Below are 24,305 nucleotides of genomic sequence, written 5' to 3'. Positions count from 1 at the left end.
AGCAGATACCCAAAAATGGAGACCCTGAGAACTTTTGACTTTATATAGAAGTTTGTGGAAAACATCAAAGGGGCTTTTCAAAGACAAGAGAAGCCACAAAGGAACAGCTCCCTCCTCTATTAATTCTTCTCAGTTCTCTCAAATCCTGCAGTACATTTCCTTAGAGAAGAGGAATGCAAGATCTGACCCCAAACCCAGCAGGAAAAAAGACCCCATGGTGTTAATTCCAATGGAAACAAAGCAAAAAAATGTAGGGAAAGCTCTCATGGGTTGTTATGTAGCACCCAATGAAACCAATGGCAAGACTGCCAGGAATTTCAAATGAGTTGGGACCAAAGCACTACCTTGGAATTTCAAGATTATTGCAGTCCCCTAGGAATGTCTGAAGACGTCCCCATCAAACCTGACCCTGCAGAGATTCCTTCTCAGTGCCGTCTTTGGTGAAATGCTTCATTTTCTGCTGTATAGCTAAGAGAAAGTGGAGAGAGGCAGAAAGGCACTCTGGGAGACTCATTCATCCCTAGAGGACTAGCGTGCAGGCCCAGAGCTAAAGTGAAGCAAGATAACTTGTGTATTTGAACAGGAATGCTTGGCATCTCCAGTGGGCTTGGTATCCCATTCCGGATGCACTGAGCATCCCAAACCACTGCTTTACACTGCAGACATCCAAGGCATCAATGTGAATCGAGCAACTCCATCCAAATGGATGCTAGGGAAAGGAAATTCCCCGAAGTTCCTTGGAGAACAGAACCTTCTCTATTTAGCTGATGCAGCTATATATATGTGATTGCGCTGGCTCTTGCAGTACCTTCTGCAAACGAACCAAGAGGTGGAAGTGGAAATATTCCAAGTGCGGAAGAAATCAGATGTGCCCACATAACTAATCCGAGTATTCTCCAATTACCAAATTGAAAACTTAAATTTCTAAAGCTCAAAGCTTTGGAAATTATTTTGAACTAAAGATTCCTGTCCCAGCAAACAACCCAGTTGCTGGGATCCGAACAGCGTTAGGATCAGTGGGGCAGAAGAGGGGGTTTCCATTGACACGCTTGGGTGCTGGCACGTGCATTTTAGTTAAACTTGCACATTTCAATTTATTTAGGTAAACATGACACTTGTGGAGTGCCACAAGGACAGGTTATCTTTGTTCCTTCCAGATATAAGGGAGGCAAGGTCATAAAATGATCTTTTAGGCAAATTCCTCCATTTGGTTTGAGCCATGAGATAGCAAACATGTTTAGACATAGATTTGAGAAGACATCTGGGATGCAGCTTTATAGGTTAACATCCATCATGAGTTGAATGGTATGCACAGAACTCCAGACTGGAACACAAATCCCAGAAGTGTTGTTTGCATTAAGCATTCTGGTGATTATGTGCAGGAACTCTAGCCTCGCCTTTCCCAGGGGCCTCTGAAACATAATGTGTTGGATCTTTCGTAAGGCTCACTACCACTACATTTAGCTGAGCTGTAAAATCACAGTGCGAGAAACTCTTAATCACATACATGCTCCATAAATCCAGCACGTAAATCCCAGTTATTTCTTATTCTACTGCCCCCAGGATCACGCTAGATCAGAAATAATGGTCATAACGACTTAGAGAGACAAAGCGACCTCAGTGGAATATGGACTTTTTGTTCTTCCATGGCCTGGTGGAATGCTGCAAACTCAGATTAGAGACTGAAGGGGAAACGTGCGATAGGCAAAGTGGGGATTTCACTTCAGAAGAACTAAGGGTTGTTTTTCTTTTAAGCCCAGTGGCACAAAATCCTCTATAGAGGCTTCAGTGCACATTTTTACCCTTCTCCCAAGGCATAGTGTCAATGAAGTAAGTGATTCAAGTGCTGGAGGCAGGGATCCATCTTACATCCCTATTACCTTCCCCATCCTTCCAATGCCACTTTTTACTGACATATAATGTAAGATTATGTGATATAAGTGTTCTCAGAGCCAAACACTCTGCAGTATTTACTTCCAGGAGTGCTGAGATACAATGATAAAGATTATATGAGCCTTTTTATACCCTTAGATATTACAGTAAGGATTATACAAGCCTTCTTATACAGTATTCTTTAAAACCCCATGCCATGCCTTTTAAAGACACAGGTTTTCAAAAGATAACCCACTGAGCAAACGAGTTTCTGCACGTTAGCTGCACATTTTCTCCAAAATCAGATCAGAGAGATGCATTGCAAAAAAACTAAAAGGTAAAAATCGTTTTTAAAGCGTGCAAAATTCATCAAAATGCAACAGTCCAGAAAGGCATACATACCTTCAGTCACAATGGTTGGGGCCTCTAACAAAATGAGTCTTTGGGCCACTCCAACAATGTTGGGCAGTAATAATTCTCGAAGAGCAGCAAGGTTACGGATATCCAGGGCAGTAAATGCGAAGCTTCCATCAGTAGCAATCTGCTGCAGCTCTGCACTGTCAGCATTCAGGACCCCAATGCTAAACGAAAATATACTAGCTTGCTTCACCGCTAACAAGCCCTCTCGGATATCATCGCTAGACTCTCCACCACTTATCAGCACTAAGATCTGAGGCACCGCTTCCTCTATCCTGCTGCCTCCTGCCTGGGTGAAGAGGTTCTCCACCACATACTCCAGTGCTGCACCAGTGTTAGCTTCCTTGCCACCGCGGAAACTGAGTGCCTTGACGGCATCCAGAACATCCGCTTTTGTGGAGTAGCTGTTCAAAGCGAACTCGGTTCTGGGTTGATCACTATACTGCACCACCCCAATGTGTATCTGCTGAGCTCCAACTCTGAGGCTTTCAATCAAATTTACAAGGAAATCGCGTATGGCTTGAAAATTGACACTTCCGATGTTGTTTGATCCGTCAATAAGGAAAATAAGGTCAGCAGACTCTTGAGCTTGAAAAAAAGAAATGCAAAAGGTGAAAGCATTAAAATGAGTGATCACATGCAGTTGTACAGTGTTCTGACATGTTTCTTGGAAAACCAGTAAGAAACAAGAAAATGAGAAAACAAAACACGTGTTCAATGAGGAGGTGACGTTTGCCTCTTAGTTCTGCATTCTGATTGAATACGAGTTCCAGCCCCAGCATCTGCTCCAGGGTTGAGCACAGCCTGAGCTGCTGTCCCTTGGGCATCTGTGCTTCTGACACGTGAGAAGAAAACTCAGCAAAACACTATTGTTGACAATCTAGATCCGCTCCACCCGTGCCCCGTCCTGTCAAAACATTTGAACTGACAGAGTCAAAACAAATGGTGGATTTTGGTGGCAATTCACACTGCAGATGCTGGGGGACCACAGTAACATTCACAGGGGCTTTTCCTCACTGTAGTCATTTTCTTTTTTTCTTTTTTTCTTTTTAAGAAAAAGCCATTATTTACCTGTTACATGGAAGGTTTCAGCCTCTCTTTTGCAATTCTGCTCTTTTGCTTTTTAAAAATGGTGGCTGAATATATTGTCTTCTCCCAGCATGTGTAAATGCTATTTGAAACGCAGCTGAAAGAAACAACTGGAAACGTTTTGGTTGCTGTTCTAGCTCTGCAATTCTTTTACCAGCTGTCCAGCATATGCACAATGATATTTGTCCATCAAACTGACCCATACAATTATCGACACATGCCACACAAATGCTGTCTTGCGTTAATTGCTTTGCACAGATGCGTTGATTATCAATAGATATGTCTGATCTGTGTTTTTTTCATATGGACACTTCATATTCAATCAAGGAATGCAGAATCAGGTTAAAACGGTGATGAAATCAGTCATGACACAATTATCCAACTCTATTCATTGTGACTATCCCCAGATGATCACCAGCATCTGCTGAGAATATACACACACCAAACAACACTTTTATATGGCATTAGCATGGTTGTTGAGGGGGGAGGCACTGTTTTTCTGTGAGACTTACCGAAGCAGACCCAAAATGGCCTGTTGTCTGCTCTTCCTTCTTTTGCTCAAGTGACTTTACCATCCACATCACCAAGAGCTGTATGCACTCGATAGGCAGGGGAAGAAGACCCCAAAGCATGCTCCAGTGATTCCATGATACCAATCTCCAATCTCGTCAACAAATCAAACTTCAGATCATTTGCAAATGATCGACAAGCCATGTTTGGAAATCTGGCTCTTGGTTTTTGAAAGCTGAAGGTGAGCCTGGCAGCAAAACTGGCCCATATTTTAGCAGAGCCAGGAATAAACCTGCAGTCATTGCAATGAGCATCATCCATCATTTTTTGGCAACCGTGTAGCTGCTTTTCTAGTAAATGCTCTCATGCACCACAATGCCACAAAGAGACTCAACTGTGCGATCCCAGCAGCAAAGGGAAAGGCTCCCCAAGGAGTCAGCATTTCCCTAGGCCAACTCAGTGGCCAACACCAGCTTGGAGAGCACCAGCACAGTTCAGAATCGCAAAGGGCTCTGGAATTCTTTTCCACTGCTGAGTCAAGAGCTGTGAGAGTGCTTAGGGTTGGCTTTGTGCTTAGGATGCTCACGCTCCCCTTTTATAGCACAAAGGGAAGAGAAATCTCAAAGTACAGAGTGAGGAATGGCATTTCAGACACCAGTGGGCATCATCACATCATCACAGGTTGCTCCCGCAAAAGAGAAAACAGTTTTTACAAAACAGGTGTGTTGGATAATTTGTCATCACCGTAAAAACTCTCGTACTTCAGTGCACATTTATGGAACAAGACGGTGCTGGAGGACAAATGAACGCATGCTTGTTACACAACTAAGCAAGAAGGATCAGATGAGACAGACAGTTCAGGTTTAATGAATACACCAGGGCAAACTCAGGGCTGACTTTCATACTTACGCCAGTCAGCTCTGGGGACTGCCACAGACCAACAGCTCTGGTACTCTATATTGGAAATACTATGGGACGGGTTGGTTTCCTTTCACGTTATTTCTTCACATTCAGGTTCATTTCAAGAGTAACATCCATGGCATTTCTAACGTATCAATGCCACATGGAGTTAGCAGCTGAAAAAATTATTTCCTCAGCTCTTAGGCAAACTATTAATCGCACCAGGCTTTGCACACCACATACTGTTGTGCAGTGTAACATCTTTTTACATATTTAATGATAGTCCACAGACAGCTCGTGCAGAGTGTGCTGGGACAAAACTGCAACAGTAGGATCAGCTTAAATTTTGTGACACAGGAGGGGATGGGAAGGCTTACAAAGAATATCTCTCAGTAGAAATGAACTTGGAAGTGCTTCCCAATGTACACGAATTTGCCTTTATAGCTTTTAAAGAAGCATCTGAGACTTGGGACATCTGTTACCTGCTGGCATGTCCCAGAGGAGGACAGCCAGCCGACAAGGACAAATTCCCCTATTGGTTTCAGCAGGGAAGCATGGTGGCCCTTCACAGTGATGATGCTGAACAGCCTCTGCAGCGCTGTCAGCACATCGTATATGGCATTCCTTTAGCACGTGTATCAGCATGTTTTCCTTAGAAATGGTGAAAGTTCTTTCTTGGGTAGCTCCTTTCCTTCCCTGTGGCTTTCACGTGACCTGGATATTTGCCCTGTCAAGCACATTGCACAAAAAAAAACAACAACACATGTGAACACAGCCTTTTGGTGTTGCTTGGTGTCATGCAGTGATGGAGAGCACCCAGTGGGGTGGCGTGAGGGTTAATCAGACAAGACAACACAGAGGATTAATGTTACACCTCATCACACTGCCATTGCCTTACATCACCCCACAAGCTATTGACCTTCAGATGGAGTCTCAGGAATAAAAAGAAAGGTTTGATCTCTTGGACTTCTGTTTTTAAACACAACAAAGCAGCTCAGAAGGCCCTTTACTCACTGCCATTTCATAAACAAGAGGAGGGATAGAGGAAGGCTCTCTTATCTTTTCCAGGCAAATTCGGTCCCCAGCTTGTGGGCAGTGCGGATTCCTCGAAGCCAGTGCAGAATGCAGAGAAGTTAAAGAAGGGTCCGGTGCCCCAGCAGGTGGGATAGCTTGGATAGAAGGCAACTGAGTGGCATGGCAAAAATGGACTGTGAAACCGCACGCTTTCTCCAAGCAGAGGAGAAATGAGGTCTGTGGACTGGCTGAGATGGAGCTCTCACCCAACCTACTCTCAGCAAGCACTGCTTTTGCTGTCTTCGGCTGAAACAGGAAAAATAATGGGGCTTTCTAAAGTCATCCCGCGCTGTCTGTGGGAATACGGTCTCCCAAGGCCCCTCTGTAGTCGCAGGGCTGTGTGGAAGCTACATCTTCCAAACCTAAAGGGCCCATGAGGTCTTGGGGAGGGGGACCAAATACCTGGCACGTCAACTCTGCGCTGCTCCAGGCTATAATGGCATCTCAGTTGTGATGCCTGCATCCCAGCATGTCCCTGGGGTCCCCTGCACAGACCTCGTTTTCCACTGCCCCACCAGCTGCAAGGGGACGTCCCATCCCCTGTCCCTGCAGCCAGCAGGGACCTGTGCAGCCCACAGAGGGCTTTGGTTCGACACCATCAAAGCTGATGTGTTTCTCTCCTATTTCCCTACCTAGGGACTGTAAGGAATGAAGTGATTTAAGAGCTCTGCAGAAGCCCTAAGCTCGCATATCTGTGCCATGAGTGCAGAAGGATGTCTCCAAGGGGCCACTGCCCATGCCAGGGCTCCTGCACTGCCTCCTGCAACAGGAATTTCAGCTCTGTTTGCAAACCTTGGAGTACAAGTACAAGCACAGGGCCATACGCTTCAAACCTTTGTTTTTAAACCTCTGACCATCCATCTTAGTCCGCCCTTACAAAGGCTTCACACAGTGCAGCAGTCGCCATGCTGACGGGAGCCACCAGCATGGCCAGGACAGAGCGCAGCAGTCGGCCATTACCTGTGATGTCTTTAACCAGTCCTTTGGCTCCAGCCTTTTCTGGAGTCATGGAGGTACGGACACTTGCCACTAAATCTCCAACTATGCCATGGAGAGCGGTAAAATTCTCTAGGTTGAAAAGGTGGGTATCGAAGGGTCGGCTCGCTATCTCCTTTAACTCCCCTTCCACCGCATCCTGCACGCCGACCGCAATCATGTTTACATGGGCCGATTTAAGGACAGATGATGGCAGAGCCACATCATCCTGGGATCGTCCGTCCGTTAACACTATAATAACCTGGGGAACGCCTTCACTCGCTCTGCTTCCAGCAGCTTTAGTGAGATGGTTCTCGATTAGGTACTCTAATCCTTTTCCAGTCTTGCTGCCTCCCCCCATGTAAGGCATATTCGCGATATGGGAGAGCACATCTTGGTTAGAGGGGTACGTATTTAACTGGAACTCTGTGTGTGGGTTTCCGCTGAACTGGACCAGTGCAAAACGGAAATCATTTCCTCCCACATCTAAAGCCTTTACAACATCATACAGAAACTCTCGAACGAGTTGGAAGTGCTCCTTCCCAATGTTCCAAGAGGAATCCACTAGAAATATTATATCAGCCACGGCAACGTTTCTGACAGCTTTAAAAAAACAGATGGGGGTTTAGGATTTTCTAGCAGTCAGCGCAAGCATTCCTCCTCAACCCAGTGCCATGGGCTCCACTCCAAAGGGTGCCGGCACCTCCTAAAAACCCAGCAGCTCCCTGCGGGTCGGTGGCAGCGCTCATCTCACATCTCCCCTCCGCTTCCCACGCTCATACGCATGCAAGGAGGCCAGGCGAGCCCTGCCCTGGAGGAAACCCACTTGGGGTCACGCTGGGGCAAAACCCCACATCCCGCACCCCGGCCACACAGAGCATCCTGGAGCTGGCCCGCCGGCTAGCGACATGCTGGGGAAGGTCCAGGCTCTGAGGTCAGCCCAACGGGAGTGGAGGAGCAGGAGGTAAACCACAGTGTACCATCGACATGCACATTAAAAACCAAACGGTGCAAACATCTCGGAGCGAGCGAGCAGCGTGCTCGTGGAGGACTGTGGTCAGTAATAGGTCTTGTCTTACCTGCTTGCTGCTGGGCACCAACTGAGCAAAAGCCTGAGAGCAGGAGGCCAAGTATTGCCGCGAGGGGCAAATGTCGGTGCTTCCTCATTCTTTTGTTTCAGTTTTCCTTTTTATTCTCCTTGTTTCAAAGCACCTGGTGTGAGACCTAAGGGAGAGGGAGAACGGGGTTAAAAGCCTGGTCGTTATTAAATACCTAATTGTTAATGAGTGCTGATAGCCATCCCACCTCCTACAAGATGTCAGTTCAGGAGGTTCATAGAATCATAGAATCATAGAATGGCCTGGGTTGAAAAGGACCACATGATCATCCAGATTCAACCCCCCTGCTATGTGCAGGGTCTCCAACCAGCAGACCAGGCTGCCCAGAGCCACATCCAGCCTGGCCTTGAATGCCTGCAGGGATGGGGGCATCCACAGCCTCCTTGGGCAACATGTTCCTCTGTGTCACCATCCTCTGTGTGACTGTGATCAGTCATACAGTCTGATTTGTAGGTGGTCCTGTGAGGAGTTCAGGAGTTAGATTTGATAATTCTTATGGATCCCTTCCAACTTGGGATATTGTGTGATTCCACACATGTGCCTGGACTGAAACAGATGAGATGGGATAGAAAAGTCAAACTGTGTGGTTTTATGATCTTTTGGTGATGTTTTGGTAGGAGAAAATGATTTTAATGCTGGTCAGGTTCTTTTTTGTAGAAGAACAGTCATTCCCATCATTGATGTCCAGTCATCACTGTAGGGCATAGATGGCTTTCTTTTCACCTGTACTGCCCAGGTAATGCTGAGTATATTGGCAAATGGTCAGCTTCGATTTCTTCTCTGATCATTCAACAACCAAAATATCTGGCCACCCTCTCCTTGCCCACAGGGCATTAGTCAAAACATCTGGGCAAAGCACACTTTCCTGCTGTTGCTGCTCCTTGTTTGAATTTTTGCAGAAGGCAGATCCTCCTGAACGCCCCTCTTTGCCTCATTTCACCTTTTCAGCTCTCCCAAAGCTACAAATGGAAACTTAATTATCCCGGGCCCAAGCGAGCCACATGTTCTGGCTATACAGCAAAAAGCCCTTGGACTCCCTCAAGCTCGCAGCCCCGGCGGTGGAATAGCCTGCGCTGGCTGACCACATTTTGGAAAGGCACCAAGATTAATATTTTATGTGCCAGAGCCAAAATATAATTTATGGATGTTTCTTATCTTTGATCCACCTGGCAAACCTTCTGAAACAATGCCTCCTTCAGGAAAGCTGTGTATCCGTTGTCATAGTGATGGCCAATTTATTATTTAATCCACACATCCAAGCCTACAGAGCAGAAACCGGCTCTGTAGGCTTGGATGTGAAGGAACTCTTGCTTCACTGAGAAAATATCCTCCCAAAAGGGAGCACGGTGATATCATGCTTCTTATTCCCCAAAAGGAGCTCAGTTATTCAAATGAGCCAAAAGTGATTCAAATACACCAAGCTGTTAACCGGGTCATCTCTGAGGAGGAAGAAGATCAGTTTTCTCATGGAGCTTCCAGCTCCATCAGTCCAAGCAACTAGGAGAGTCTCAAGAGAGTTAAACGGCCTGCCTTTCAGAGAAGGCATGAATGGCAAACCTGGCACAGCCAGGAGCACAACCAAAAGCCCTTGTAGTACAAGGCAGGCCCTGACTCTCCTCCTACTGTTGTGTATGACAATAATAACACCAGATGGAGAGCTGTTTAATAGGCACCCAGAGCCAGCAGCTAGCATGCAGGATTACTTAAGACAGGACGAGGCTTCCCTGTTATTGGCAACTCTTCAATTAATAGAGGCAACAGCTGCAGCTGGGGTATCTCTATCATTTATAGCCTAAAAAAATTCCTTGTTATCTGGCCACCGTCCATCTCCCCAGCTACTGGAGCCTAAGCCAAAGCTCCCAGTGCCTCTAGTGACAGAAAACCTGCTCTGATGGGACGCTGCCCCTCATTCACACCTCAATCCTTTCTCCCCAGGAATGAGAAAGCTGGGCAGCACCCAAAGGACACTGTGAGATAACCTTGCCCAACTGTGCTGGAGCAACACTCAAGTCTCGGGTTTGTTTGATTTGATTCAGCCAGCTTAGAATTAGGATATATTTTGCAAGCAGTAATAAGCTGGCTGTTCTTTTTAATTGCCTTCTGTTCTGTTTTAATCCTTGGAGGGCCCCGGATCTATTTCCAGCTCCCTCTGTGATCACTGTATTTTTGGTTTCATGTCAGCAGAGAGCCCTGTTGGTTAACACAGCTGCATTAATCCCTCTAGCATCACTCTTTCCCAAAGCCATCTGAACATCCTGGTTAGCTAAAAGGAGAGAGGCAGAGAAGTGTTTGGGGCTGATTGACCATTCAGGGAGAGGAGGAGCCTTTAAGCACAGGTGTTCCCTACCTTATCCCACAATAGCCACAGTGCAAGGGGAGGTGCTGGGTGAGGAGGTGGCTATGGATGAGAAGCAAAGGCACTGTTCAGGTTTCACCTGATACAGCAAACAGTCTCTTGCTAGGTGGGAGAGGTGGGTGATGTGGTTTTTGTTGCTTGGGTAGGGCTGCTTGGTTTGTTTGGGCAAGGTGCAAGGTATAACCTATTCTGCTCCATTTTTCTACCCCTCTTCCTACACCTCCTGCTGGCCACAGAAGCTGGAGGTGGAATCAGCTCGCAGGAGGTGGAGGACAAAAGCAGGGAATGTGAATTTAAGGCAGTTCAAGTTAATTTTGTGGTTGCTGACAGGTGTCTGTTCTGCAAACATATTCTTCTGGTTTGCTATCTGGGCAGGTTACTTACTTCATGAACTTATCACTGATTTTCTCAATGGAAAGTTTCTCACAGTCTTGGGTGTGTGGGATCTCTAACAGAGCTTTTGGTATAACCACTATAAGCCTGGAAGCAAGACTGAAAATCCTGAAGCTGGAGTGCTTCTGGGAGGGCAAAGAGCTTTCTGAGCTGCGAAGGAACTATGGAGAACCTATCTGTTGATAACTCCTATGTGGTCAAAAGGACTGGTGTGCTATTCAGTAATCTGCAGTTTTTGGTCTGCCTCGGGCTGATGCAGTGCGTGGTGACCTCTGGTTGCAACAGCATCTCCTCCATTTCATCAGAAGATATACATCTGTTACCAATAATGCTTTCAAAAGGCAACCCTTTCTGCCACTAACGCAATGATTTCCTTAAATATTTTCCCCAGCAGCTATGTTCTGCTTTATGCACTGACAAGTATGCAATAAGTTGAACATCTCACATCATTCTATATTTGTGTGGGCGCTTCAAGCTTCCTACAAATCACCCACTTGTGTGCTTTTCTCTCACCAGAGCATAATTAAAATCCGAAGAAGCTCGAAGCAGATGAGTAGGCTTTAAAAAGCAAAACATGAAAGGCAGGAAAGAATTACTCCAGCTTTTACATATCGCTTTGATTCGTTGCATATGCCTCTCAGCTGGCCTGGCTGGCTTTCAAGGGTAGGGGAGGTGTCTATGGCTTCAGTGCATATAGGAATGCAATGTGTGTCACGTGTAGATGCAGATGGGTGCTGGGCCAGCTTTTGGGATGCTGTCCCAGAGCAAGTTACACGTGGTCCCGTTTTCCTGTCCAGCCCAAAGGCTCTTCCCAAAAATCCCTTGAATAAAAGCAATTGTGGGGCCCTAAATCCCTGCTTTGTGTAGGGTGGGTCGCTTCTTTTGGAGGGTTTCCCTTAATGCTGCTGCTTGGCATTGATGGCGCTGGAAAAGTGAGGGCTGCTTCTGAAAATGTTTCTTCCCAACAACATAACGTAGACTTGAGCAACCCAACCCAAAAGCATGGAAAATCCTCCTGCTTTTTCAAACCTGTTTAGTTCTGACCAGCAGTTAGCAAAACTCCAGGGCTGTGCTGCCTTCGTATCACAGCCAGCATGCCAGCATCTCATATGAATTGCATACTGATTTCTGTTGTTATAATCATGCAGTTGGCTTAAAATCTGCTTGTTTTCCCCTACTTAAAGGCTGAGACCAAAATAGGGCTGTTAATAAGAGGAAAGGCAGTATTTGCTGGAAAAAAAAAAGCCAGAAATGAGGATACTCCCTCAAAGATCAATGACTCTTTATATAGGGTAACATAAGCCTCCCAGTGCCTCTCTGCTCTGCCAACTCATCCCCTGAATGTGGAACACAGAGCACTTAAAAGTGGAAAAAGTGATGGGCACATGGGCAGAAAAGCTGGCTGTGATTCATGCAATGCCAGCCAGAACCTGGCCCTGCACAGAGCAGGATCGTCCCCATTGCAAGTCAAGCACGAAAGCAACGAGGGGATAATCTGAGGTTGGCCAGAGTTTGCAGTGAGGCAAGGAATAGGATGTTCCCAAGCAGGCACGTCTCAGAAATTGGGAAAGAAACAACATTTCTCTCCTGGTTGCAATGGGGGTTGGTTTAACCCTGAAAGCGAGGGGAGATGATGCTTTGAATGGAGAATTGTGAGCGTGTTTCAAAACTCACAGAGGGTTTGCTGAGAAGTGGAGAGGTGTGGAATGAATGAATGAACTGAGTGACATGGAGCATGCTGCTCCTGTTGCGGAGGAACCACCTGCCTCCCAAAGTTAGTGAACCTCTCTGCAAAGAGGGTAAATCTGTTCAAATCTGTATCCGAAAGGGATTGAAAAGCCTGGTTCCTAAGGTCCATGCTGGTGAGTTGAGGGATGGTGCTAGGGAGGTGTCCTGCTCCATCCCTGTGCCCTTGGGGATGCTTTGGCCTCCACAAAACTCCCAAACTGGTTGTTCCCCAGCAGCAGAACTACTTGAGCATAGCAATTATCTGACCATCCATACCAATGTATAATTTTTAATTAGTTGGTAATGGGGGTAAAGCCAGAAGTTTGAAAAATGCAGAGTCTCTCCCCTGGGAGGCCCTATGAATCATCACCAGGAATGAGCTGAGAGTTTCCCCTTTGCGCCTGCTGGAAAGAAAGTGGCTTTGGCCACCTCCTCTCCAGCCCCTTTTGGCCTCTGTGCCTGGTCAGGAAACCAGTTTGGCCACAACCGGGCTGGGATTGGGAAGGGAGGGCTCTGCAGAGGGGAGAGGGTGGTGGGATGTCTCCTCCATTAGTCACTGCCTCCCTTTGGTGAGAGCACTGCTGCCTGAAACATCCCAAGGAGCTGAGGATGAGGGGACTATAGAGGGAAAGGGGAAGGGGGGGGGGGGGTGGCTCTGTGTTGGGCTGAAGAGCCCTTCCCTTAGGGAGAAAAGCTGATTTGAGCAAATTTTTATGCAGATGATGGCTCCATTGCATGGGACAAGCCCAGCAGCAGGACCCACATAGCCTTTGTTAGTGCATCCCTCTTGCCTGTGGGCAGGAGAGATGAGGGCTGCCTTAAACAACTCCAAAGTGAGGATGAATCTGGGAAGATGCACTGAGAAACACCCTTAGGTTGTCACTATTCCTCCTGGAGTCCTTGCTGGATCCCATGCATGCTGTGGGCACCTCGCCGTGCCCAGGCAGCCCCATACATCCTAAGAGCAGGCTCCCCAGCAGCACACCGCTAAGCATCCTTTTTGGTCTCCAGCTCCATAGACACCCCCTCCTGAGCTCTTCTGCGCTCCCACCCTACCAAGCTGCTGCAGCAGTGATGTCAAAGTATAGAAGGCAAACACCCATACGAAAACCCTCTTGGATTTAAGTGAGTTTAATTCAATTCTGTGCCTCTCCAGAACATCCCCGTGCACCTGCAGTGCTCCGGCTCTGCACGGAGGCTCCTGGGGTGCCCTGCTTTAGAAGCCTGTTGCAGCAGTGCCTTTCTCTGCAGACTATAAGCAGAAACGCAGCTTTCCTCCAACATTTTTGCCTTTCTTGCTCTGAGTTTTGCCTAGAATGCTTTGAACCCTTTCCCCCGTTAAAAAAGCAGCAGCCACGAAGGGAGGCGAGCGCAAGCTACGAGCTCCCGCACGCACGGTGGCACTTACCCCTGAGTGAACCCCCAAAACAGATCGCTTATCCCGGGGTTCTCCCCTTCCGAAGCACCTTTCTGTGGCCCCGCCGGTGCCGCTCAGCGTCCCCGCTTCCCTTCGCCTTCCTCGTCGGGCCGCTCGGGATGCTCTGGTTCCCCGACAGGCGGCCGCCGCGGCTCTGAGCGGGGCCGGGGGAGGCGGCTGGCGCGGTACCGGCCGCTGCAAATGGGATCCAGATGCTGTGCTCTGGCGGCGGCGGAGGGGCTGAGGTCAGAGCTGCTCATCGCACGCCGTCCTCCTTCTCTCCTTCCCTCCCTCCTTCCCTCCCTTCCACCCCCCCGCCCCAACCAGAGCTCCCCTGGGGCGCCTCCCCGCGCCGTTTCCCCTTCCCAGAACGCTATTTCCTTATTATCTATAAAGGCGAAAAGAGGGATGGCAGATTATTTTAATTGCACGCCTTTCATTTGAGAAGGGCTGGGCTTGGATGCTGGCGGCAGCCAGGGCGCGCCAAGAGCCGTACCAAGTTACGCAGGGCTCCCTTGAAGCACTTCTGGGATGCTGGAGAGCCCAGCAGAGCCCTTTGTGCATCTTCCCATCAGATGCAGTAGGGGTTAGATTCCCCACTCCCTGAGCCCATTGGGTAATCAAGATTTAGCCCTGAGGCTATGTTGTATAACATATATAGCCCAGAGAAAGCTTTCTAGAGATGATCTGAAAGGTGCTGCAGCAGTCGGATGTGTGCCATGAACAGCTACGGTTAACCTTTCACTAGGCAGCACTAACCAGGTTTGGGGTTTGTTTTTTAGCCTTCTGCATGCTGAAATCAAACATTTCATTCTGGTTCAGGTTGTGTTTTTGCAAGAGCTTGTGGTATAGAAGCAATAATTCTTATTTCTTGCCCTTTCTTCGGGCCGCGTGAGGCTGGAGTTGCAATCATGTCCTGGGAATCAGACAGTCAATCTCTCTTCCGTTGTTTCAAATGGAGATTTATGATGTTTGCTCTAGATTTCCTGCTATTTCACAGATCAGCCCCATTAAAATAAAATAGCTGGAATGCTTTGGGGAAATACTGAGGTCTTGAACTGCTGCAGTAGCTCATTCTGGTGGTGGTGTGGAGAGAGAGCTGGCCCTGCAAAGGGACCCAGCACCACACAGCCCCACTCTGAGCACGGCCCAGCAGGTCCAGTTGGCTGCCACCAGTGGAAACCAGTGCAGTACAGGCACGACTGGTTTTATTTCTGTCCATCTTTATGCTTTTCAATCAGCCCCGCAGCAGTTTGCTCTACTTTCTATTAGCAAAGCCCTGGTTTTTCCCTGTGTGAGCAATGGGGAACTCAGGATCCTTCGCTCTGTGGTCCCAAAGGAGATCACTGCAGCATCCCATGAGTAAATATAGGGGGACACCCAGAGAGACAGGCTTTGTTCTGCCCCCAGCCATCTGACAGCTCTCTTTGGCCGTTGGATTGCACCGTGGCAGCAATTTCTAGAGGGCAGTGACTAAGTTTAGCAGGATTTCCTCCCTGGTGTATTAATAACCAGACGTGCTGAATGCGATGAGTCAAGGAGAGGGTTTTCAGGAATTCTCTTTCCACCCACAATAGAAAAGGCCCTGCATGATGCTCCCTCGCCCTAATGCAAAGGGGACCTTCAAGGTGTCCTCCCTGCCATAAGGGTCTCAGATTGAGGCCCTTCAAAATCTCAACAGAGAGGCAACATTCTGCAGTGCTTTTCTGGATGCCTGTGGATTTCCTTGGTGTAATTCACGTGAACACAGTGCCTGGTTCCATCCTGCCCAAATGGCTGGTTTACCTGCAGTGATTGTTGTGAATGTATGGGGGGAGCAGGAGGCATGCCTCTGCTTAGCAAGAAACATATCTGGGCTAAAAGATACAAATGCAACTTGCTATTCCCTATTTTGGACAAGTGAGCGTGCTGCAATCTGCTGGAGCTCAGCAGATTTCTAGACCTAGTGTCCATGGCAAGCTTTGGGCATTGCACTGACTATCACAGTGTGCAACAACTGGGACAATCCTGAAGTTGTTCCACTTCTAATGGAGCATCTCACTGTGGCTCCATCCTTGAGCACCATCTGCTGGCTTCTCCTCCAGGGACTATTTGGTCATCCCCCAGGCCACACAGCCACCTTTGAGTCCTTGGATGAAGCCTGCTCCTGCAAGGCAGGGCTGCTGCTTGCCATGAGATTGCCATGAGTTTGTCTCATCCCTGGAGGTGCTCAAGGCCAGGTTGGATGATCAGGCATTGTGATCTGGTGGGGGGCAGCCAGTGCATGGCAAGGGGTTGGAAATGGATGGTCTTTAAGCTCTCTTCCAACTGAAGCCATTGTATGATGATGGTAAAATTCATGGGTTTCACTGAAGCCAAAGGTCGCTCGTTCTTCTTCCACCACCAACCCAACCATCTGTGTTGTGGTTGGATGTACTGGGGATGCCCCATCCCTGGAAGTGTTCAAAGCCAGGTTGGATGGGGCCCTGGGCAGCCTGGTCTGGTATTAAATGTGGAGTTTGGTGGCCCTGCATGTGGCAGAGGGGTTGGAAATTCATGATCCTTGAGGTCCCTTCTAACCCTGGCCATTCTGTGAGTCTGTATGGGGTCCAGCTGTGGCCCCCAAGCAATGTTTGCTGCTTTCAAGGAGTTGAGGGCTGCTCTGCTAAAACTGGGGCAGGGCTGCAGATTGCATTTTAATTCTGTTTGCTGATAGATGGTTTTCATTAGTACCAAAGCATTTGCCACTGCTTTCTTCCCAATGCTCCCCCCCACAACCACCACCCAGTTTGGGAATCCAGGGAATATTTTCTGGGGCTTTGTTCTGTTCTGCTTTTCTCTGTACTTTTTCTGTATAATTATGTTGTTCTTGTTCTGCCTCTGTGCAAATGCCTCCTGAGGCATTTGTACCACTTCTGATGGCACCCTTGGCTTTGAAGAAGCTGGAGAAAAAAGGACAGGAGCATCTCTAGAGCACAGAGAGGGAAACACCACTGCAAGATTTCCATCTCAGGACGCTGTTTCTCTCCTATGGAGAGAAGGAAAATCCTCCTGGAAGGAAGAGCAACTTAGGAATCCCATAAAAGCACGCCTGCTTTGTTGCAGTGTTTTTGACTGATGCTAATACTGCTAATAAATCACAGTGATGGGATAACCCCAGCAGAAGTAGTAAAAACAAGCCTATGGGCTGCACACATGGATGTATATTCTCTTAATCCATGCCTGCATAGACTGCAGGGGAGATAATAACTCAAGTGAAGAAACTTGGCGCCTGCCTGCAAAAAGGCGCATCCTGCTGCAAGAGCTTTCCAGTGACAAGGAACAAACTACTCTCAACTATGTAAATACTGCGGATGCTTTCCCTCTAACACAATGCACAGCTTGTAGGTCACTAAACTGTAATGTGAGCCACGATGCTCGATTTCTAGGAAAGAAGCTTGTTGAGCTCTTTCTCAGAATAAGAGGTGTGAGTCTGGAAATGGAAGCACAATGCGCTTGGGCCAAAGCAAAATGTTGCAATGGCTTGCTCCTGTTTCCTTCCATAGATGCTTCCAGGTGGTGCCTCTTACAAGAGATGCTACAAGGGAGAGCACTGAAAACGTAAGGTTTGGTATAGATGTGCCATATGCATTGGTCCCCATGGGGTACGCTCTTATTAAAGCTCTCTAGTATAGAATCAGTTCCAGGCTGTGCTGTGTGCTCTCTGACTTATAAACTTAGGAGGAGCTGACATAAACAGCGCCTCAACATCGTGACTTATGTTTGGAAAATCAGCGTTTTAAAGAATGCACACACACACAAAAAAAAACAGGAAATGGCATGTGTGTGGTTGGGATGTATTTATCCCTCGGGGGCTCGTAAGTGATTTGCACCAAGCATATAGAACAGCTTGTGCTCAAGGTGCGTGTCTGAGGCGGTGCTACAGCTCATGGCTTTGGGTTGATATGGAGAGGCATGGTGTGGGAGATGCTGAACTTTCCTCTGCGAAGGGCTGAAGCTCCTTAGGATGTGAAACAAGCCAAAATTTTTTGCCCAAATTGGTCCAGAAGATCTTTTGGAGCATGGGGAACCTTGCTGGCTGGTCTTGGCAATGCCCAGAGCAATGCATCTGCTTGCAGGAGAGTGGAATCAGCAATGCAGCATCTGTCCTTCATCCAGATAACTTTCCTTTAACGAGGTTTCAGTTCATTAGTGCTGTTAGGGTACCAAGTGCAAACCAGGAAGTGGAATCTGCCCATGGTGCCTCTAGTTGTCCCTGGCCCTGGATGTGAAAGATGGACCTGTCCCCAGGCAGGAAGAGGTGGGGACAGCTTTGCGTGGTTACTGTTGCTGTTTACCACCTTCTCCAACCGCTGATGGCAGAAGCGAGTGGAAAAAAGCCTTCAGCTCTCCCCATAAAACGTGGAGCCAGCAGCCCTGCCAGCCTGACTAACGCGTCGTCCATCAAACGTCTCATTCATCCGTTCTGCAGCCGGATGCACAGAAATCACACGGCCTGCCCAAAGCAGAACAACGGCACGCTTTGTCCCTAAAAACACCCAGCAGTGAAGCCACCTGTAGGCTATGGGTGAGCCAGAACAGGGATGGTTTTATGGGACCCATATGGGTAAAATGGGGGTGTGACAGCAGAGCCTGGAGTTATTTATGGACTCTGAGGGACCAGAACATCTTGGCTAGGCATCCTGTGCCCATCCCTTGGGGACAATGTGTTCCCTGCATGCCACTCTCAGAGAGAAGGCATGCGGAGAGACTTGAACCCATGGCAGATGATGGTCGTGATGCGTTGCTCCCAGTAGGCAGGTTGTGCCATCACCACCTTCACCCCAAAAGAGAGGAGATGGGTGCCAAGAGGCCAACATGGATCACCACTGGCAGTTCTGACTGCTCAACCTTGATGTTTCGGGGAGCTTTCATTTGTGTCCTCCCTCCAATCACAGCTAACCTGCATTCTGTCCCCCCTCAGCCTTTGGAGCAATCCAGTGTTGTCGAAGATTGCTGTCCTCTGTCACTGGCAGCATGGTCCATCACATTCCCCGTTCTTCTGGAGAAGGGGGAGCAGCAATGAAGATGGGAAGGGATGGGGATGCTGGTCTCGGTGCTGTGGAACTGATGCCAAAGGGTTTTGTGGATCTGAAGCACCATCTCAGTAACTTGACTTCGTCTTCAGCTCTGCAGCAGGGAGGATTTGCTGGAGCAGGGACGTGCGGCGATGTTCAGAGTACAGCACGTCCGTGGTTCCTGCTGACAGCAGCATGTTCTCACTAATTTCTCACTTGATCTATAGCCCCGAGCAGGCTGCCACTAATGTCCTCTAGCTGCGCAACTGAGGAGCCTCTGCAGAAAACATCTGGCCACTGTGCTTCCCCACCGACCTGCTCTGCGTGTCCTGGGGTAAAACTAGATGCTCGCAGGCTAAATGAAAGCACACTGCATGTGAAATAATACCTCTCTGAGGTTCACAGCTGGGGGCAGCAAGATGATGCCTCATTGCCTTGAGAAGATGCTGATAGCTGGAGGGCTGTGACATCGGAACCGCATACCTGGTGGGGGGATGTGCCAGCAGACCTGCTTCATTAGGTGTTTGTTGTATATTCAGGTTAATTAATTAATATGCAGTTCCCCCAAGGTTTGCTTCTGACATGTGTGGCTTGCAGCCCTCCCGTGCTGCCGTGCCACAGGCTGGCAGCCCACAGGGCTTGGTGATGGGAGGTGATGGTTGGACTTGACGCTCTGCAGGGTCCAACCTGAAGAATGCCGATAGGAATCTGGGGAGATGTTATTAAAAGGAGGACGCTGCAGGGTGGGCCAAATTTCCTTTGGTTTCTAACAGCAGAAGAGATTTTTACATTCTATGACCTAAAACACTCCACAGAAATGCCAGCTTGGCCTGTACTCAACTAGGATGAGGGATACCAAAGGGAAAGAGGTGGTTTTTTTTCCTCTAAGCGTCCAAGCTTGGCCAGACTCCACTGCAGTCATGGGACAGCAGTTGGGATTTTCCTTCTCCAAAAAGAGAAGGAACAGGGAGGAGAAAAGGAACTTGTAAGCGCTCCCTAGGGGTCAGGAAACTTTTCCAAAGGCAAAAAATAAAAGCACCAAGCTCTTAGAGTTGGTGTTTGCTTCTTTTCCATGGTTTAAGCTCTTGGGAGGGCGGGGAGGGCATCTCTCTGTTGGCAGTACCTGGCAAGAGAGCTGTGAAAAACTTGTTTGTGAGAGAGAAATATTGCAGTGCCTCCAGCTAAGGGAAAAATCCCTCTGCTTTGTCCCCATGCCGAGGTCCAGCTCGCTGAGTGCTCAGCCCTGATGTGGTTTTCTCAGCCATGTGCATAGCAGTCTTTGGACAACCTGCGCAATGCAACATGCCAGCAGCCATAGGAAGCGTGGAGATTTTGGCCAGCTGGATGGGATCATCCTGGCATCCCAAACCATCTCCAGGGGGCTCCTCCAGCTCCGTCATCCCTGGAGAACTCCGAGTACTTTTGAGAGAAGCTTTCTTTTCCTGCGCTCTCCTCCCAGGTTTACAGCCTGTATTTCTTGCCGGACTCCACAAGGTGGCACAAGGAAACCGGAGCATCTCCGAGGTTATCCCTTCTCTCCAGCAATCATTTGGCCAGGAACGGCAGCAACGAGCAGGGTGAGGTGCGGCACCTTTTGCAGCTGGGTATTTGCAAGACTAGCGAGGAGAGGGAGCTTGTAGTATTTCGACTGCTGCCCCCACCCCTATGGGGATGTCTGCCCTTTCCCAGGGGTGGCTTGGGAGCTCTCCTGAAGTTGGGTAGCACTGTCAGAAACACCAACAGGGGAAGGAACTGCTGTTACAGCCATGTGAGAGTTGGTTTGACTTTCTTTTAAGTGGAGAATGCTTTCAGGCTGGCATGGGTTGAAAGTTTCTCTTCAGTCACTGCAAGCTCTGATTTGGGTGTCATCTGACTTCACGCACACATGCAGCTCTGTGGCCTCTGGTTTTCCCTTCATTTTGACTTGTGGCAGCCTGCAGCTCCCAGGGCAGTGGGCACAGCCCTGATGCTGGAGCTCAGGAGTGCTGGAACACCACTCTCAGCCATAGGGGTTGGGTTTGAGTGGTGCCGTATGGGGCTGGGGGTTGGACCGGGTGACCCTTGTGGGTCCCTTCTAACTTGGGATGTTCTATATTTCTATAATTCTGAGCACGCTGTTGGTGTGAAATACTGCACTGATCACCCACGCCACCAAAAGCAGGGTCCTGCAGCAATACAAGTGGGCCCATCAGGCAACAGGAAAAGGATAAGACCTGACACTGGCTATGCAGTACGGAGAGGCAGACAGGCAGGAACAGCACAGCACTGAGAAGCATCAGAGCCAGATCCCTGCTCAAACCTACTCATTAGCCTCTTATTAGATGAGCAGGGAGCATTTCTCTGGCTGATACATCCCAAGGGGAGTCGCTGCAAGAGGTTGTTTTTCTTTTAAATGAAATGTGCTTTCAGGCTGGGATGGGCTAAAAGTTTCCCTATCAATCTGCAGAGCCCTGCAAAACAGCTCTGCCTCCCCTCTGCTTAGGGCACCTCGCTCTGCACCCTGGCTGAAGGCCACCTCACTCCAGCACACTGAAAAAAGGACAGAAATACTGGCACTGCCCAGAAACAGCCAAATGGAAACTCATTAGAGAGCAGATCGACCAGCAGCCCTCTGCATGGCCAGCGGGGCTCTCCTTATGTGACCTTGCTGGGAGTGCTTCACAGCTCCATCCCATCCCTTTCTCTGCCTCCAGGGTCTGACAGGAACAGCAGCAACCCAAGGGCTGGGAGTCAATGCTAGACACCTTCTGGCTAGAAAATGCAGAGTACGTCTCAAACAAGGATGAGGAACGACTGGGTGAGCTTCGTGAGGGCCTGGGGACAACTCCAGTCTCAGCAGCTTCAAAATACAACCCGGGGCAGGACAGTGGGCTGAAAAAAGACTGCAGCTCAGGGGTGGAGGAAACAAATCCTGCACCCAAGCCACTCAGCTCAAGTGCTGCCAAGCAGTTCTGTCAGGATAGGGATGGAGATGGATGCTCGGGAGCAGCCAAAAGCACCGCCCAGCTAATTGTTCAGTATCTAAGTGTCTATCTCTTGGGTTCTGCATCCTCATTTCCAGCATTTACCCCATGAAGATACTGGAGCCCAAAAGGAACAAAACAAAGCCCTTTGTAATTGAATGTTCTCTTAGAAAATATTGGAGGGTCTGACCTTGGAAAATCCTGGATGGGGAGGTTTAGGAAAGAGCATCATTTTGGAAGACTTAGCAAAGGGGCAGGTTGTTCCAGCGTGGAACACCAGGTTGGTGCACCAACGCAGCTTGGTCTTGCCTCGCTAGAGATTTCACTGCCTGTGTTTGGTTTGCTTTTAAGTCAACACCACATTCATCACTGTCGCTGGCAGGACCAGGATCTAACTGCACACAGAGCCTTATCTTGCCACTACAGCCCTACTTCCTCATGAGTAACCCGGGGCGGGGTGCAAGTCATCCCTCTGGAACAACAAGGGCTTGTTTTCTCCTATAGGTCCCTGACAGCCCTCCAAGTCCATGGACAGTTGAGCCGTGGCCCTGAAATCATTCCTCTTTGCGTGCAGGCTCCTACAGAATTGTCCTCTAGGTAGAAAACCCAAGCCTGGCTTGTACACCCTCCTGAGGAAGTGTCCTTGGCCCAGCCATGACCATGCAAAACACTGCTAAGTCACAGCACTGGCTCTGGGAGCCAAACGGGCTCGTTTTCTGCTTAATGACTCAAAAGCTCATCTCCCTCCTGGCAGAGTTGGAATAAGTTGTTTGTTTGGTGGGGTTCTGTTTTGCTTCTGAATTCAATCACGCCTTCGGTTAGCGATATGCATTCCTCGTGGTTGTGCCAGCTTGCAGAATAAACACCAGGGTGGTTTCTCAAAGGATGTCTTCCCCAGGGTCAGCCACCCTATGTGCTGAGTCTAATGCTCTGCTTCTTGCAGTCAGCCCCGTTGCCCCACTCCTGCCAAGTATGCCCATGGTTATCCCAGAAGAATGGAGTGGTGAAGGATGGATGCTTGGGGTCTGCTTCTTTTTAGCGGTATCAGCTTTGCTTTTAGCATGGCAAAGAAACTCCTCAAGACTCTAACAAAGCAGAAATGGGTTCAGCAGCAGCAGCCTGTGCCTACAAACAGCCCAAAGCAAGCACTCTAGACATGCACAGACTCCTGCGTTTCTCAGGCAATTAGCTTTCTAGAACTGTGTTTGCGTGCCTGAATGCAGTTCTTTTTTGACCTTGGTAATTTTCTGAACAAGAACATCCAGTTGGGTGTCCTTACCTGATTAGTGTAACCTTCTTCGCATCTGTGTAGGTGCTGAGGGCCCAGCTGCTTCCAGTGGCAAATCCTCTAACACTGCTCTACATACAGACAGTGTCAAACCAAGTCCCAGCTGCAAGGTTGCAGTCCTGGTTGTAATGTAAATTATAAAGGAGTAAAAGAAAATGCACTGATACTACTAGACTACCCCTCCCATGCATTTTCTGGGACTATTTCATTTTGATGACCACAGCAAAGCTTGCAGTTCCTCATTGTCAAAATGGTGTGAAGAGCCTTTGGGTGTCCTGCAAGCTAGAAGAGAACATTCTGTGGAAATGAAATGTGGAATGGTACAGACAGTCCATCCTCTGCCTCAAGACAAGGTTAACGTGACCTTATGCCATATCTGAGCTGTTTGTAAAGACACCTCTGCGATCATCAGGCTATTCTGGGATACTACTTGAAATCAAGAGTATTTGAGCACAAGGATGAAAGCCCAGTGCTCCCAGATGGGTTAGGATGGTCCTCAGGGGAAGGGTTAGAAACCTGTCTGTCCTCTGCTTGGTTTGGTCTCCTTGTGAAATGCTACCAAATGTGGGATCAGCGCTGTAATCACTGAGCAGCTTCCCTCACCTTGGATTTTGTGACCCATTGAAGTACTGTTGGCCCAACCATAGGATCATAGAATGGCCTGGGTTGCAAAGGAGCACAATGCTCATCTGGTTCCAACCCCCTGCTGTGTGCAGGGTGACCAACCAGCAGCCCAGGCTGCCCAGAGCCACATCCAGGCTGGCCTTGGATGCCTGCAGGGATGGGGCATCCACAGCCTCCTTGGGTACCTGTTCCAGTGCCTCACCACCCTCTGTGTGAAAAACCTATGAGCATTTCACCTTGTACGTTGGTCCATTGGTCGTTGGCATAACTCCCCAGGTAATGCTAAAATGAGTGATGAACTTCAGCCAGCTCCAGGCTCTGACCCTAAAAGCGTTTCTCAGACCTCATCTCCTGGGCTGGCTGGGATTTGTGCCTGCTTACTGCACTCTGTTCAGTCCAAAACACTCCTTTAGCCTTGAACATATCGTGTTGCTGCTGGGTTGTAGCACCTGTGTCTGACGTGACCTTGTTGAGCTGGAAGTGATTAACTCCTGTTTGTTCAGCTACTGTTTACCTTGGTAATTCCTGGGAGCTGTCAAGTGACA

General features: G+C 48.7%; 1 protein-coding gene across 13 annotated transcripts in view; it reads right to left on the bottom strand.

Annotated features, from left to right (window-relative positions):
- The window catches only part of COL6A3 (collagen type VI alpha 3 chain), a 53,751-nt gene extending 39,641 nt beyond the window's left edge, over positions 1-14,110 (bottom strand). For 3 of the 13 annotated variants that reach the window (XM_048954134.1, XM_048954135.1, XM_048954137.1), the window contains exons 1-4: positions 13,841-14,110; positions 7,917-8,061; positions 6,823-7,440; positions 2,275-2,877 (exon numbers count right to left, since the gene is read on the bottom strand). In XM_048954134.1, coding sequence (XP_048810091.1) covers positions 2,275-2,877; positions 6,823-7,440; positions 7,917-8,004 — 1,309 coding nt within the window. In that variant the 5' untranslated portion in view covers positions 8,005-8,061; positions 13,841-14,110. The remainder of the gene's footprint in view (positions 1-2,274; positions 2,878-6,822; positions 7,441-7,916; positions 8,062-13,840) is intronic. The other 10 variants (XM_048954131.1, XM_048954133.1, XM_048954132.1 and 7 more) reach the window with 7 other exon arrangements.
- Between the last annotated feature and the right edge of the window lie 10,195 nt (positions 14,111-24,305).

Source organism: Lagopus muta, chromosome 8, assembly GCF_023343835.1.
Source record: "Lagopus muta isolate bLagMut1 chromosome 8, bLagMut1 primary, whole genome shotgun sequence".
In the NCBI taxonomy this organism is placed as follows: Eukaryota; Metazoa; Chordata; class Aves; order Galliformes; family Phasianidae; genus Lagopus; species Lagopus muta.
This window is presented reverse-complemented; position numbering and strand designations above follow the sequence as displayed.